This window comes from Orycteropus afer, unplaced genomic scaffold (genome assembly GCF_000298275.1).
Source record: "Orycteropus afer afer isolate SDZICR_OR568_19922 unplaced genomic scaffold, OryAfe1.0 scaffold01056, whole genome shotgun sequence".
In the NCBI taxonomy this organism is placed as follows: Eukaryota; Metazoa; Chordata; class Mammalia; order Tubulidentata; family Orycteropodidae; genus Orycteropus; species Orycteropus afer.
This window is the reverse complement of record NW_006922643.1, coordinates 256,083-270,646: the sequence shown is the minus strand read 5'-3', so window position 1 is coordinate 270,646 and position 14,564 is coordinate 256,083. Positions and strand designations below refer to the sequence as shown.

Below are 14,564 nucleotides of genomic sequence, written 5' to 3'. Positions count from 1 at the left end.
TATCCTAAATCATCCTGGGCTCACAGCTAGTGGTAGGATTAAGGAAACTGAAACCTCATGGTTGGGGGCATAGGCCAGGGGAACCGTATTGACCATTCTACAGCCAGTCTGATATTGAACTTTATGAAGGTCATATTCTAATGGTGGGAGCTCTGGTGGCGTAGTGCCTAAGGCATTTGACTGCTAACCAGAAGGCTGGCGGTACAAACCCACCAGCCACTCCTCGGAAGGAAGATTAGGCAATCTATTTCTGTAGAGAATACCACGTGGGAAACCCAAGGAGGGGTCGCTGTGAGTCAGGAGCGACTCAATGGCAGTTGAGTGAGTGAGTGATTCTAATGGTATTGGATCTCGTATTGTTTAACTTTTGATGCTCTTACGGCATGAGTCAGAATCAACTGTGACATCATCTGTGACAGGGTTTGATATAGCTTGCCTCAGCTTAAGTGTAACCAACTGTAGACAGGACTTTTATTGACCCTTTTAAAAAAAACTTTGCATTGAAAAGAAAAAATGCATTGACTCATGTCACTTTAGTTTTGTGTATTTCACTGTACATAAATTATATTTCAGTAAAATGTGTTTTTTAAAAAAGAGTTTGTGTTAGAATTTCAAATCAAAACCAAAGTAGAAAGACAAGTTAATGAAGCTCCACTTACTCACCATCCGGCTCCGATAGTGACCAACCCATGCCAAGTCTGCTTCTCTTTCCCCCATTCCCTCAGCAGGAAGTGTTTGAGGGACTGAATATGGATGTGGTGGTGAAAGCGGGAAGGGTAGGATGTGCCCAGGGTCTGGGCTACAGAGGTAGAAGCCCCATGATATGGACATGAAATGCTCTGCTGTGGGGAACCACATGAAGGGATATATCCTAGCAGATTTCAGAGCTGTCAGACTAGGTCTTTGGTAGAATTTCCCATGTGCAGAGGAGAAACCAAAGTGAGGACTTTAATACATGTCTGGTGATAGGGGGTGGGGTGAGGGGTGTCTTGAGTCTGACCTGCTGCCTTGAGGCTGGGTGCTCTATTCTCTGGGCCAGCTGTAGAAGGCAGCTTTGTTCTGTCCTTCCCTGACCAGCCTCAGTTGAGGATCACAGGAAAGTGTGAGACCATAATTTCTCACGTTCATAGGTATTAATACTTTGGATTTTGTAGTCTTGCATTTAATTGCACATCTGTGTCTTGTTCACTCTGGTTTTAGGTATCTCTGGATTGCATTGGAAACTGAGGAGAGTAAGGGCAGTGCTTCACTCACATTTTTTTTTGTTTTGTTTTTTGCATGCAGGTATCCAATGACCTCAGTACAATTGTTTGTCCCTGGTCAGATGAGATCAAATTGCTAATAGATTTGAGTCTGCAAATGGCACAAAATTTTCCTTTTGGTTTGACATTTTCTTTATAGAGTTACTGAGCAGGAAGTACCAGGCCATTTCTTAGGAATTCATCGATAAGGTTTTCTTTCATTCTCTCTCTCACATTGTGCTGACTGAGGCTTGCCTTCTGTAGGCCTGTTGGTTTGCATTGGCATTTGACTGTCATAAGTGTATGTTCTGTGAACTCTCAGGCTTTTTATGCATTCCCTTCCCTCCTGGGAGGCAAGTGTGTGCTTCAGTCAGGAAGGTCACTACAGAAGAAAGGAAGAAGTGTGACTTTGGCCAGTGGTCTGAGATGTGTTCATTGTTGATGCCAGCAGTGGGCCATACTCCACACTTACCTTCTCAGAGTTCCCTATAAAGGTAGTAACCTACCAGGGTCAGCAAAAGTTGGAGTACATGTTTAATTTTTTGTGTTCCAGGGGAAGACTTTTCTGTCCTCTCACCAACTAACTTGACCAACACCTTGAGGAAAGCTGGCCCTTGACTTCCTAACTGTTGTATGAACAGGGGAAGATTCAGGATTTTCACCGCCAGAGGGCAGCATAGGCAGCCCCAGCTGTGGTCTTTGTCCATTCCTGCGTGCTGTTTCCCATTGGAACCAGGGTCCCTCTTACATAGCTGCTTCTATATTCTTGATCCTTTTTCAACAGCCCAGCAATTCCTATTTGTATTGAGACACCATGGCAGTGGTTTTGGCTTGTCATCTTCTTCACCATTAAAAAAAAAAAAAATCACTGCCATCAAGTCGTTTCCAACTTGTAGCAACCCCCATTGGGTTTCTGAGGCTATAAATCTTTACGGCAGTAGATTTCCCATCTTCCTTCTGTGGAGCAGCTGGTGGGTTTGAACCTCTGACCTTCTGGTTAGCAGTCAGATGTCACCATAGCAAAAAGAATTTGTAAATATTGAAATCCAATCATTGCCATTTTTGCCTGCAGCCTGGAATTGTGTCGCCATTTAAACGCGTATTCCTAAAAGGTGAAAAAAGTAGAGATAAGAAAGCCCATGAGAAGGTGACAGAGAGGCGCCCTCTGCATACTGTGGTGCTGTCATTGCCTGACCGAGTCGAGCCAGACATACTGCTGAACGACTATATTGAAAAGGAAGTAAAGGTAAGTTGTCACAGGCAGCAGGAAGTGACTGCCAAACAGGGGGCAGGGGGTGGGGGGAGTAATGCCTTTATCTAACAGGTGATTTGAAGCTTATAAAACCCTTTCACGTAAGTCCCTTTATTGACTCTCACATTTGTCATCCCGCCTCTGGTGATAGATCTAAAACTGAATTTTAAAAAACTCAGACTTTGTCTTCTGGTTCCTTTTATAGTAGCCTTTGTTCTGAAGTCCCAGCCATGTGTTTAGGCAGGTGCTGCCCCACCCAAAGGGGGCCATAGTGCTGGGAAAAACACTCATGATCACTTCTCCTTTACAGATGAGAAAAGTTACCTCATCAAGGTTCTGGAGATAATTTAGTGTCACAACTTAGAACCCAGGTCTCCCAAATTCAGTGTTCCTGAAGTCTGTCATTGTATCAGAAGTCTGTCCAGAAAACTTGTGGTTAGACATGACACATGAAATGCATGTATTCGTTCTTTTTCCCTCCCCAGAACACACAAAAATCAAAGTAAATGAATAATTTATAAAGATACAAAGTCAGAGCATATGAAAAAAGATAACAATGGATGAGTGAGTAATGTCTATAAACTTTGAAGAATGCAACCAATGAAAGTGAAGTAACTGAATTAGCAGAGCTGAAAGAGCTGACCAGAGTCTCTTCAGATACTACTGAGTCAGTCATGGGGCCTAGGGCAGAGGCATGGGACTGCTTGAATGTTTGTGTAGGGTATTTCCACTCTCATTGGGCACAATCAGATGATGAGCCTTTCCTCTCTCCATTGAGAGATAGGAGGTTTCCTCTGTAGAGAAATTGAACTTGAAAGAACTGCACATGAGAACATTGGGCAAAGAGGAGAGTGAGGTGAAGATGCAGATTGAAAACAAGGGAATTGAGTCAAAAATCTATATTCAGAATAGTGAGAATTCCTGATCTCCTTTCTCTGTCAACCTTCTAGGAGGCCTGCAGCCAGACCTTTACCCAAGAGAATCCTTGCAAGGATGCTTTCATGAGGAAGCTGAACAGTCCCATAGAAGTGCTGCCTAGACACTGACACTTGGGGGATTATTTCCTAATCTACCTTTATAAAGTCCAACACTTGATAACTCCCATCCATGCACACACAACTCCTTAGGCAGTCAAGGATGACTACACACTTGAAGAAAACTTTTAATCTAAAAGAGCTCAAGGCAAACAGTAAGTAAATACAAATGAAACAAGAATAGTGCAGAAATGAGGGGGGAATCTAAAAATTATATAATTGTTTATGTGGTCAGAAACAAAATGTAACTTTGAAATGACAAGATTCTGCTTTTAAATAAGAAAAAATGGGGAAGAGCTTTTGGAATTAAAATACGTTAACTATTATGTCTTTAAAAATTCAATAGAGGGATTGAAAGGTAAAGTCAAGAAAATGTCCCAGAAAGGATAACCAAAAGACAAAGAGATAGAAAATTAGTAAACAAAAGTTAAGAAAGGAAAAAAAGCAAATGAATGGATCAATCCAGGAGGTTCAACATCTGACTCGTTAGAAGAAAGAGCAGAGAAAAGAGTGAGGAGGAAAGTACTAAGACAGTAATACAAAACATTCTTTGACTTAATTAAAGGACACAACTTTCCAGACTGAAAAGATTTCCATGTAACAAAAGATGTCTCACTGAATGTGCATGAACCCATTCTTAGGAAGTTACGAAGGTTAACCAAGAAGGAGGAAACAAAGAATTCAGAATCTAGAGGATCTAACACAGAAAAGAGGCAAAGATAATTTGCAAGATGACAAAAAAGCAAAGTTCCAGGTCAAGAATCTGAGAGGAGTATATCTAAAAGAAAAAACCAATTCAAGTAGGCTGTGGGAGAGGGGAATATATTTTGTATGTTTGAGTGGAAAAGTATATTGAAGGCACCGTAATTGGTCTTTATTCACCTGGAACAACAGAGGAAGGAGGAGAGTCAAAAATAGGAGGAGGAAATGGATGTGTCACCAATTGCTTCCATGAACAATGGCCTCCTTTGCAATGAGACCAGAAGAATTGGATGGTGCCCAACTATCATTACTGAACAAAGATTCTATGGAAAAATTCTGATCAGAAGGGGGGAAATGTGGAATGGAATTTTAAATTTTCATTTTCTCTAGATTTTCTATTACTGCTTTTTTATTTTATTTCAAAAAATTCAGTATACAATTTATGTATATGATAACAAAATTCAAATGGTATTCTTGGTGAAAAGAAATCTCTCTTCCTTATTTTTTGAGTCATACAGTTCCCTGCCTGGAAGGTGTCACTGGTAGTACTACTGGTAGTCTATCCATCTACAAGCATACACGTTTTTTGTTTCTTTTTTCCTAAATGATTACATCTCATTCTCGCTTCCATCAAGTGGGACCTGACTCATAATGACCCCTCCTTGGGTTTCTGAGGTTGTGTCTCTATCGAAGTAGATTGCCCAGCCTTCTTTCCGAGGAGTGGCTAGTGAGTTTGAACCACCAGCCTTCTGGTTAGCAGTCAGATGCCTTAGGCACTATGCCACCAGAGCTCCCCAAATGATTAAGTAGTATACACTGTTTGTACTTGGGTTTTTATACTCAGCAGTATGTCTAGGAGAGGGTTCCATATTAGGATATACAGAGCTGCCTCTTCTATTTTAATGGCTGCTTAGTATTCTGTTACATGACTTACATGATTCTGTCATATTTTCTTTAGCCAGTGCTCTCTTGATGCACATTTAATTTGTTTCCATTTATTTTACACATGCTTTTTTATGCCTTTAGGATAAATTCCAAGAAGTAGAATCTCTGAGTCTAAGGCTGTGTTATTTTTTAACTTGACAGACATTGCCAAATTGCTCTTCAGAAATAATTTAAACTATTGGCATAGTGCCTAAGGCATTTGTCTGCTAACCAGAAGGCTGGCGGTTCAAAGCCACCAGCCACTCCTTGGGAGGAAGACTAGGCAGTGTACTTCCATAGAGATACCGCCTCGGAAACCCAGGGAGGGATTGCTATGAGTTGGAATCATCTTGATAGCAGTGAGTTTATTATTTTTTGTTGTTGTTATTTGTTTTTAATTGTATACCATCAGCCAGTGGTATCACTAGGGTTGGTGTCACACAGTGCAGTAACTCATGGTGTCAACCCCTTCATGGGCCTCCTCCTGTACCAGACCTACAGAATCCTTAGTAATGTTTATAATCAGTAATAAAAATATAATTTCAAATTGCTGAAATGAATATTTTTTACATTATTTGAATAATAATAATAAAACTCACTGCTGTTGAGTCAGTTCCAATTCATAGGGACCCCCATTGGGTTTCTGAGATTGCAAATCTTTACGGAAGTAGATTGCCCCATCTTCCTTCCATGGAGTGACTGGTAGGTTTGAACTACTAACCTTCTGGTTAGCAGCCAAATGTTTTATGCACTGTGCCACCAGAACTCCTTAATGATAATGTTGTATGAATACTAACAACAAAATTCTTTTGTAAAATCTTTCTCTATAGAATTATAATACATTAGTTACAGTATTATTAGTAACTGAGTGGAACGCTTTTATTTTTTCCTTTAATTACTACTTCATTCTCAAAAAGTTATTAATATAGGTTCACAAATGCAAATTACCACAATATTTAGTGAAAACACTAGAAAATTTGACAAAATCAGAAACTATATAATGTCAGCAGTAGCAAAATCAATATAACCTTGTGATTTGAAGCAGGATTGTTATTGGGTAATAATGACAGCTCTGACTGGAGTGCATTAGAAAGTTCGTAAAAGTAAATTAGCAGAAAGTTTTAGTCTTGTAGATAGAGTAGTACATGTAAGCTGAGCTTTTGAAAAATGTTTTTGTTGTTATAACTAACTACAGGGATATTTTTATTTTAAAAAAATAAATTTCTGCTGAAGCTCTGCACAAAAATTTTATAGAGAGTCATTTTGGTGTCACCCCTAACAGTGTCACTCATTGTAGTCCACACCCCCTTAGTTACACCACTGCCATTCGCAGTATACGAAAGTAACTATTTTTCCACACTCTTAGGAACACCACCATGTATCCTCCAATATTTTGATCTTTGCCAATCTGATAGGCATAAAGTATTATCTCATTATAGTTTGTACTTATTTTGAGTGAGGTTGAGTTATCTTTTTATTATATGTTCAAGAGTCATCTCTCTTTTTAAACTGTCTTTCCATATCCTTTGTCCATTTTTCTGTTGGATAATTGGTTGTTTTCTTGTCCATTTTCAGTAGCTTCTACGTATTAGGTAAGTTAGCCCTTTGCTACGAAATTTGTTGTAAATGTTCACCCCAGTTTGTCATATGTCTTTGCTCATAGTTTTCTTAGATTAGTTCTCTAGAAGCAAAGCCTGAAAATGGAAATCTTGTTGATTTGAGGGCTTGCTTACAGAAGGAGAGTGAAAAAAGCAAGATACAGCAGAGCAAAATGATAAGCAAAACACATTGACTCAGAGATGAGTTTTAACATGATCCCATGTTCTAAAGGGATTTGTTCTGCTTGAAGCAAGGGATCTGATATTTTAATCATTGTTTGAGGAGGATGTGTGAGGACAAGGGATTGGTGCACAGAGAGTCCCCAGGTTAGAGCCCTCCCATTTAGCCCAGGGCAATTCTTTGGAGAAGGAAGCATCTGTGAGCTATCATCAGTCAATACCCCAGAACAGCTGAAAAGAGTTTGAATGGGAAAGGGGATCTGAGTGTGGCAACAATAGCATGTACCACAATCTGCTCCTTGCAGTTTTCAGATCCTCTTGTTTCTCACATGAAGTCCACTCCATCCAAACACAACTTCTGCAGGACTTTTTAATCCTAGTTTCCGTACAACTTCCCAGACAAACTACAGCCTCCACTATTCCAATGGGTCCCAAGGCTTCAACTGTTGCTCTTTGTGTCCCTCCTCCCTTCTAGGTTGTCTTTTCCTGGCTCGCAGTTCAGGTGCTCCAGATGGTTTTGCTTGAGTTCTGAGCCCTTAGTCACCTTGCCTTTACTAGGTCATGGATGTTCTATTTGCTCATTTGCATTTACCAAAAGCAAACAAATAAAAACACTGTCCTGAAGTTAATTCTGATGCATAGAAGCCCTAAAGGGAAGAGTAGAACTGCCCCATAGGGTTTCCAAGGCTGTACATCTTTATAAAGATGTTTCATCTTTATCCTGCAGAGCAGCCGGTAGATTCAAACCACTGACCTTTGGTTAGCACCCATATGCTTTAACAACTGTACCACCCAGAGCTCCTTACAGTTACAGAAGAGCTTGGGAATAGCTGAGACACATAATAGGGTCACCAGACATACACCTTTCTATCCCCATCATGTAGTAGCATCCACCTCATGATGTTCAGAGTCAGTCACCCCTGCCAGAACAGTAACTCATTTCTCTGCCTGTTTATTTACTGGCATGAGGAGCTCAAAATGACCAGTTCAAAACTACCATCTGTAGTTTTTAGTTTAGAGACACTCCTCTGTGTGCTTTGGTAGAAACATTTTACTTCTGGGAACCAGGCCCTCAGAACTCAAGAAATGAAATGAAATGAAAATGGACAAGAACACAACCAATTATCCAAGACAAGAGTCTAAAGTTGAGGGAGCAGGAAGCACAAGTTTCACAAGTGAGTCGTTGGTAGTGATGGTGATCCAAGATCCGTGCATAGCACAATTTAATGAATGTTAATTCAAGATATATACTGGATCATGAAGTGGATACTACATTCTTTCAGGATGTCATCTCTAACCTGGCACCTCTGTTCCATCTTCAAGAGGCTGTTCCATAGCTCTGTCAGACTGGCAGTTCTTGGATGGTATGGAATTTTGTAGGACCATTGAATCCATGGTCCTGCCACTGTACATCCTTTACTACAGAGTGGGTTCTCTGATCCAAGGGGATGTTATGCCCTATCCCATATCAGTAGGTCACAACTCCATGAGCCCTTAGTAGTGGTGTTGGCTGAGACATTACAGGCAGGAAAAACAAACTCATATCTGGAATACATATGGCAATCATAATCAGGCGAAATATTTCACATTGCAGGGCTGAAGGAGTCCCAATGTATCCAGACTTGCCAACAAGTAACTGATTGATCTCCTTGAGGGATGAGGCCTTAACAGGGCTGCAGGATTGGTCTTTGTTACTGGCAGGTCCAACATTCAGCAGTGGCTGTAACTGGGTCACCTTTGGTGAGAGTTGGCCCCTACTTTTGGGCCCATGTATGGCCTCCATCCCTGCTCCCATGGCAACTCCATTCACAAACCCATCATATAAGCCAAAGGACAGAAAGGCTGACATGTGTTGGCCAAGTTATCCTTGCCACCTGATTGTTCAGTGCCCTTTTTCCAGTGAATTCTCTCTGCTGGGCATCAAGGTGTGATACACAGATCTCACATCTATGTCTCTCCAGACCTCCTTGTCCTTGCTCTTCCAATTTTTCTCTTTTCAGGCCTTGGCCAATCAACTAAGCCATTCACTTCTGCCCATAAGTCTGTAAGGCCCACTTCTCTCTGCACTGAAAGAGTATTTGGTAGTTTAGGTTGTGTGTCAACTTGGCTGGGCTGTGGTTTGAGTGTCTGGGCAGCTGGATATAGTTATTCCCCATGATGAGATTGTAATCACCTCCCTGGTGGAATCTGTGAGAGCAGCTAAGTAGTTGCCTTCGGGATTTAACCTGCTTCCAGTATATAAGGAGAAGCTTCAATATAGGTAGCTTTTGGCACATTTTGGATCCTACATTTGGCAGAGTCTTCACCTCCAGTTCCTGTACTTGAACCAGTGGCCTGCTGTGTTGCCTGTTGATCTTGGGGTTGTGCCATTTTACCTGCTGACCTTGGATTTGTCAGCCTCAGCAGGAAGCAGCTGCCTGAGTTAGGAGATGCCTCCAGCTCCAGTGGGCCTGGAACAGGAGGCAGAGCTGAAGGCCAAAGTCAAGGGGCCTTCACCCAGTCCCTAGAGCTGGCACTCTAAATTTGGACTTTTAGCCTCCTAAACTGTAAGAGAATAAATTTCTCTTTGTTAAGCCATCCACTAGAGAACTAAGACGCAGTATGACCAATATTACCAATGTATTTCCTGGAGTCCTGCCCGTTGGGAAAGTTTCCCCTCACTGCTGTCTTTCAGGACCTCTCATGAAGACGCTGTGGCGCATTGGTTTGTACTCACGTCAAGGTCAGGTTTTTTCCCTCCTTTTGTCAGCTCAGTATTGGGAGCCCTTTAAGTGGCCATAGGTATGAGCTAAGGGAGAGAGTTGGGTGGAACAATGCTTGGTGTCCTGGCATTTGGGCCACCTTTTGTGACTTATTTGTGGCCTCTAAGACCTATTGCAGCCTGATCCTGCTGTGTCACTTCCATTTTATGACAGATAGCTGCTAGACACACCTGACATTATGACTTGGTACATCTGAGAGTTCCTTCTCATGATGAGCAGCTCTGGCTTTGTGGTCACTTGATGTCCCATAGTCAAATGCTCAAAAAGAAAAAAAAAAAAAAAGCTAGGAGCTGCTTTTGTCTACTAAAAAAATCTGCACGTGACATAGACATACCTCAGAACCCTGAGACTCTGTACTGTGACTCTCCAGTTGGAGTTTGCCAGAGCAGAGACCAAACACAGCATCTTTCTCCATCACAAATATTTCCAATACCACAAGCCCTGCCAGGTTGTTTGGCTGTGTGTACTGTGGCCTGAACCTGCTGCAGAGCCCTTTCTTGCTCTAGGCCCTATACAAAAGACCTTCCACACCATCCAGTATATGGGTGGTGCAAAAACAGCGAGGAGGCCACATATTCTGACCTCCTAGAACCCCACAAGAGGAAGGCAGAATCACCATCAATAGCACAAGGCCTATTACTGCAAGGGCAGACATGCTGCCTCCCTCCAGCCCTTTCACCAACTGTTCCTCCCAAAGCACCCACCACCTCTCTCCTGGGTTCGATAATTCGCTGCAGTGGCCACACAGAGCTCACAGATTATGAGGTTTATTAGGGAAGCACCACAGGCTACAATTCAAGTTCAGGAAAAAATGCTCAGCCTCTCTCCCAGCGCACCATCCCTCAGCCAGCAGTCTCTCACAGTCTCTTTCCCAGCAGTGCTGGTCCCTCGGTGTCTCACTCAGCAATGCGTGTCTCTTGCATCTCTTTCCCAGCAACGTGTGTCTTAGGAGCCCATGTCTCTTTCAGCAGCATGTCTTCCTCAACCAGTAGTCAGAGAGAGTTCTGCCTCTAGGAGGCCTCCTTTTGAGCCCGGCAGAGTGGCCAAACTAGCCAATCATAGCATCAGAACTCTAAGCACGTGAGAGAGAGTGGGAACCTCCCAGAACATTGTATTGTGCCACGCCCAACAGAAATAACCCAGGTGGATAATATTTACAATCAAGAGCTCCTCAGTTGCTCATTCCACCACTGAGTTTACAATGACTTATGGGTAGAAAAGCCACATTAAGTAATTACTACATTGCAGGTGGTTATAGTATTCCTGAGTGCAGAATGTTTCTTCCAAAACGCAAAGCAGCAGACCAAGTGCTGTACTTCTTTCTCAGTAGAAGATGCAAGTTGCAGTAACCTGTCCTTTATTTTGGAAGTGAGGGACCCCTAAAGCCCATACATGTGATAGGTTCCCTTGTTTAACCAATGTATCCAGAATATTTGCCATTTCAAATTCATCAAGTCTTTGAAGATGGCACTAATCTCAGCTGTTGCCTTTTGGAAGTGATTTACTGCATTGGCTGGGGTGAGGTGTGTGATCAGTTGAGAGGCTTCCATTCAGCCTTTTCTACTGCCATAGTTCTTACTGTATAGGCCAGAGACCAAAGTTAGGATTCTACAAACTGTTAAGTATATGTGTTCCTATTATACAACCAAGAAGTGGGAAAATGACTACCAGTTGCATCTTGACTCATTGGACACGTTTTGAGGCGGACCAAAGTCTGTACTCCATGTATTATCTGAGCCCCATAATACTTAACCATAATGGGTCTATGTAGGCATTTGGGTCAGCATCATCTCAGACCCTCCACACAAAACCCCTTCCCAAAAGACTTCTATTTCCCCAGTGTACTTTCACCCAAGTAGATAACTATAACTCCATTCAGAAACAACTGAGAGAATCACTGCTGCATATACTTGCCCCATTCTCTTGACCTCTCCTTCCGTTAATGTTTCTGGCTATGGGAACTGCTTCAGCTCTGGAAACTTTGTAAGGGCATGTTTTCCATTAGACAAGTACATCTCAGCATTGAGCTCTTTCCATTTTGTTCTCTATGTTGCTTATTGGCTCCACATCTTTCTTGTCCATGGCAACACCAATTCAGAGATCCCTCAGCTGTCATTTTGGCCTTGCTGCCTATTGCAGTAACTATACCCATCATGTTTCTGGCATTTAGTGCTGCTCAATGGCTTTTGCTCTTCCAGGATCCTGTTATCCCCATTGTTACTGGGGAACCCAGTTCTATAACAGCATCTCCCACCAGTACTAGCAGAGATTCTCAGTGATACTGATGTCCCCCTCTTCAGCACTTCCATTATTGCCTTGGAACACGGTGAGCTGGTGGGTTTCGTTTCTTACTATATAAGAATGTAATAAGAATATATTATATATATGTGTATATATATATATATATGTATATATGTGTATACATATATATATTATATATGTATATATGTGTGTGTGTGTGTAAGATATATATATATATATATATCTTATTATAAGGGTTTCATTTCTTCTTATATAGGTCTATTCTAGCACGCTCACGTCTCTGAGCCTTTTGATACTTTATCCACAGTGAACTTTGCCACACTTCTAGGAACCATAGGAACAGTACATTAAAACTGCTTCTGGAGTGCTTCTCAGGTGATAGATAAATAACTGTGTCATGGAAAGTGCCCTAATGTAGACAGACATGCTCTTACCTAGCTTGATACCTCATCCCACTTGACCCAGCACCTCAGGACCCACTCCTAGGCATACTCTCCCTTTCCTGCCAGGACACATTAGGCAAGTCTTGTAACTTCTTTGGATTGAATCCCTCTTCATCAGCAGACCCAGCATTTTCTCATCTTGCTATATTGAGATTGTATCCAAGTTATGGGCCTTATAGCCAGTAAAGGTAGACTCTGAGAACAGTAAGCATTGTCTTATAAGGTACCTGTCTCATCTGAGACCTCCATCTTCCAAAAAGGGAGATATGGGCCACTTCTGCAGACCAGGAGGACTCAGAAGAACTTGAGGATTCAAAATCCTCAAGTGCATCTACTTAGATATCCCTATTCCAAGTCTCCTACCCCTTCCCTCTCATGTCCAGATTCTGACATGGGAAACTTGCCAGTTTATGTCAGTAAGTGGAAAGTCCTAGGGAGGCTGTCTTGGGATCAATACAAAATGGACTGGTTTTGTTGTTGTTGTTCATTATGATTGTGTTCATTCTGATTCGTGGCATCACCATGTTACAGAGTAGAACTGTGTGCCATAGGGTTTTCAGTGCTGTGATCTTTTGGAAACACACCTATTTTCTGAAGCTCTTCTGGGTGGGTTTGAACTGGCAGTCTTTTAGCTAGTAGTCAAATGCTTAACCCTTTGCACCACTATCCTCTCCACTTCACCCCCATCCGAAGTGAGATGCTTAATGAAGTAGTGAGCACACCAGCATTGGAGCTGTTTTAACTGCACATTGTCAGGAATGCCCAGAGATGAAATTAGTGGATGCTTGTGAGGATAGTCTGGTTGTATTATCTTTCATCTAGTTGAATCCCAGGGCTGGCTCAGCCAGTATATTGGCCAGTCAAATGTCTTCCTCCATCACACCCCATCACACCCATCCCTCTTGTAACTATGTGCTCTACTTCATTAATCAGTAGAGCATCCTATCCCACTTCAGCTCACAGGGCTGTGGGTTAGTCACTCCCCTTGATGTAGGAAACACACTGTGTGCTGATTTTGATCAGCCAGGGCCTACCACTGGGAGACAGAACATTGTCTGCCACCCCAAGCAGACAAGGAAGCCATTGTAGAACCTGTCCAGACTGGAATTACAACAAACCTGCCAGGATGATACATGTAATTTTTTTTTATTGGCAGAAAGTTGTTTTACTAATAAATATATTTTACACAGAAACATGTCAAAAGAGATTTCTTTGTAGAACAGTGAAACTGAAGTGTGGTCTCCAGATTTCGGGTGACACTAAAAGAAAGCCAAGATACTGATGGTGACATTGTTCCACACCAGGCCATGTGGAGGCCAGGAATGGTTCCTGAGTGATTCTGGTAAAGGGTATATAGATATAATATCAGAGGATATTTTTATTTCAGCAAAGCACTTGACACGTAACCCCTTCTTTGTCAATATTTTAGTACCATTTGAATGAAAACACAAAATAATGTACTTTTGGATGATAAAAAACAAGGAAGGATAACTAATATATGTTGTTGTCGTTGTTATGTGCTATCGAGTTGGCCCCAACTCATAGCAACCCCTCCTTGGGTTGCCGAGGCAGTATCACTACCGAAGTACATTGCCCCATCTTCCTTCCGAACTAATATATAGTACTTAATTAATATTTTTTAGTACTGTTTGAATGAAAACACAAAATAATGTATTTTTGGATGATAGAAAACAAGGAAGGATAACTAATATATAGTACATAATTAATAAAAATTTATAATTTTTTAGCAAATGAAATCAAAGTTAAACATGGGTAAAGTTAATAACATGAAATTTAATACTGGTAAAAGTAGTAAGCACACATACGAGGACAGAAAGGCCTAGGCTAACACAGCAGATACATGGATACATTCTAGGATGTTTAACTAATGACAGACCAGTAGTGTGATGTGCTACTTATTTATTCTTTTTTTTTCTTTTTTAATTTATTTATTTCTTTTATTTGGGTGAAGATTTACAAAGCAAATTCACTTTCCATACACCAGTTCACATATACTTTGTCTCATGTCATTGATCACAGTTAACCACAAGCAACAGCTCCCCTCCCACTTCCTCCCCATAGTTACCGCTTCCCAGTGTCCATCCCTCCATACTCTCCTGCGCCCTAAGCTGTTTCCCTGTGCATAAGCAGCCCTTCCTTCTCCCA

The 14,564-nt window shown here is 41.6% G+C and overlaps 1 protein-coding gene across 1 annotated transcript in view; it reads left to right on the top strand.

The window, feature by feature from the left end:
- CCM2 (CCM2 scaffold protein) overlaps window positions 1-14,564 on the top strand; it is a gene marked incomplete at its 5' end in the record, with an annotated part of 85,969 nt that overhangs the window by 7,436 nt on the left and 63,969 nt on the right. The window contains 1 exon segment of the mRNA XM_007958635.1: window positions 2,314-2,487. Within this exon segment, the coding sequence (XP_007956826.1) occupies window positions 2,314-2,487 (174 nt within the window).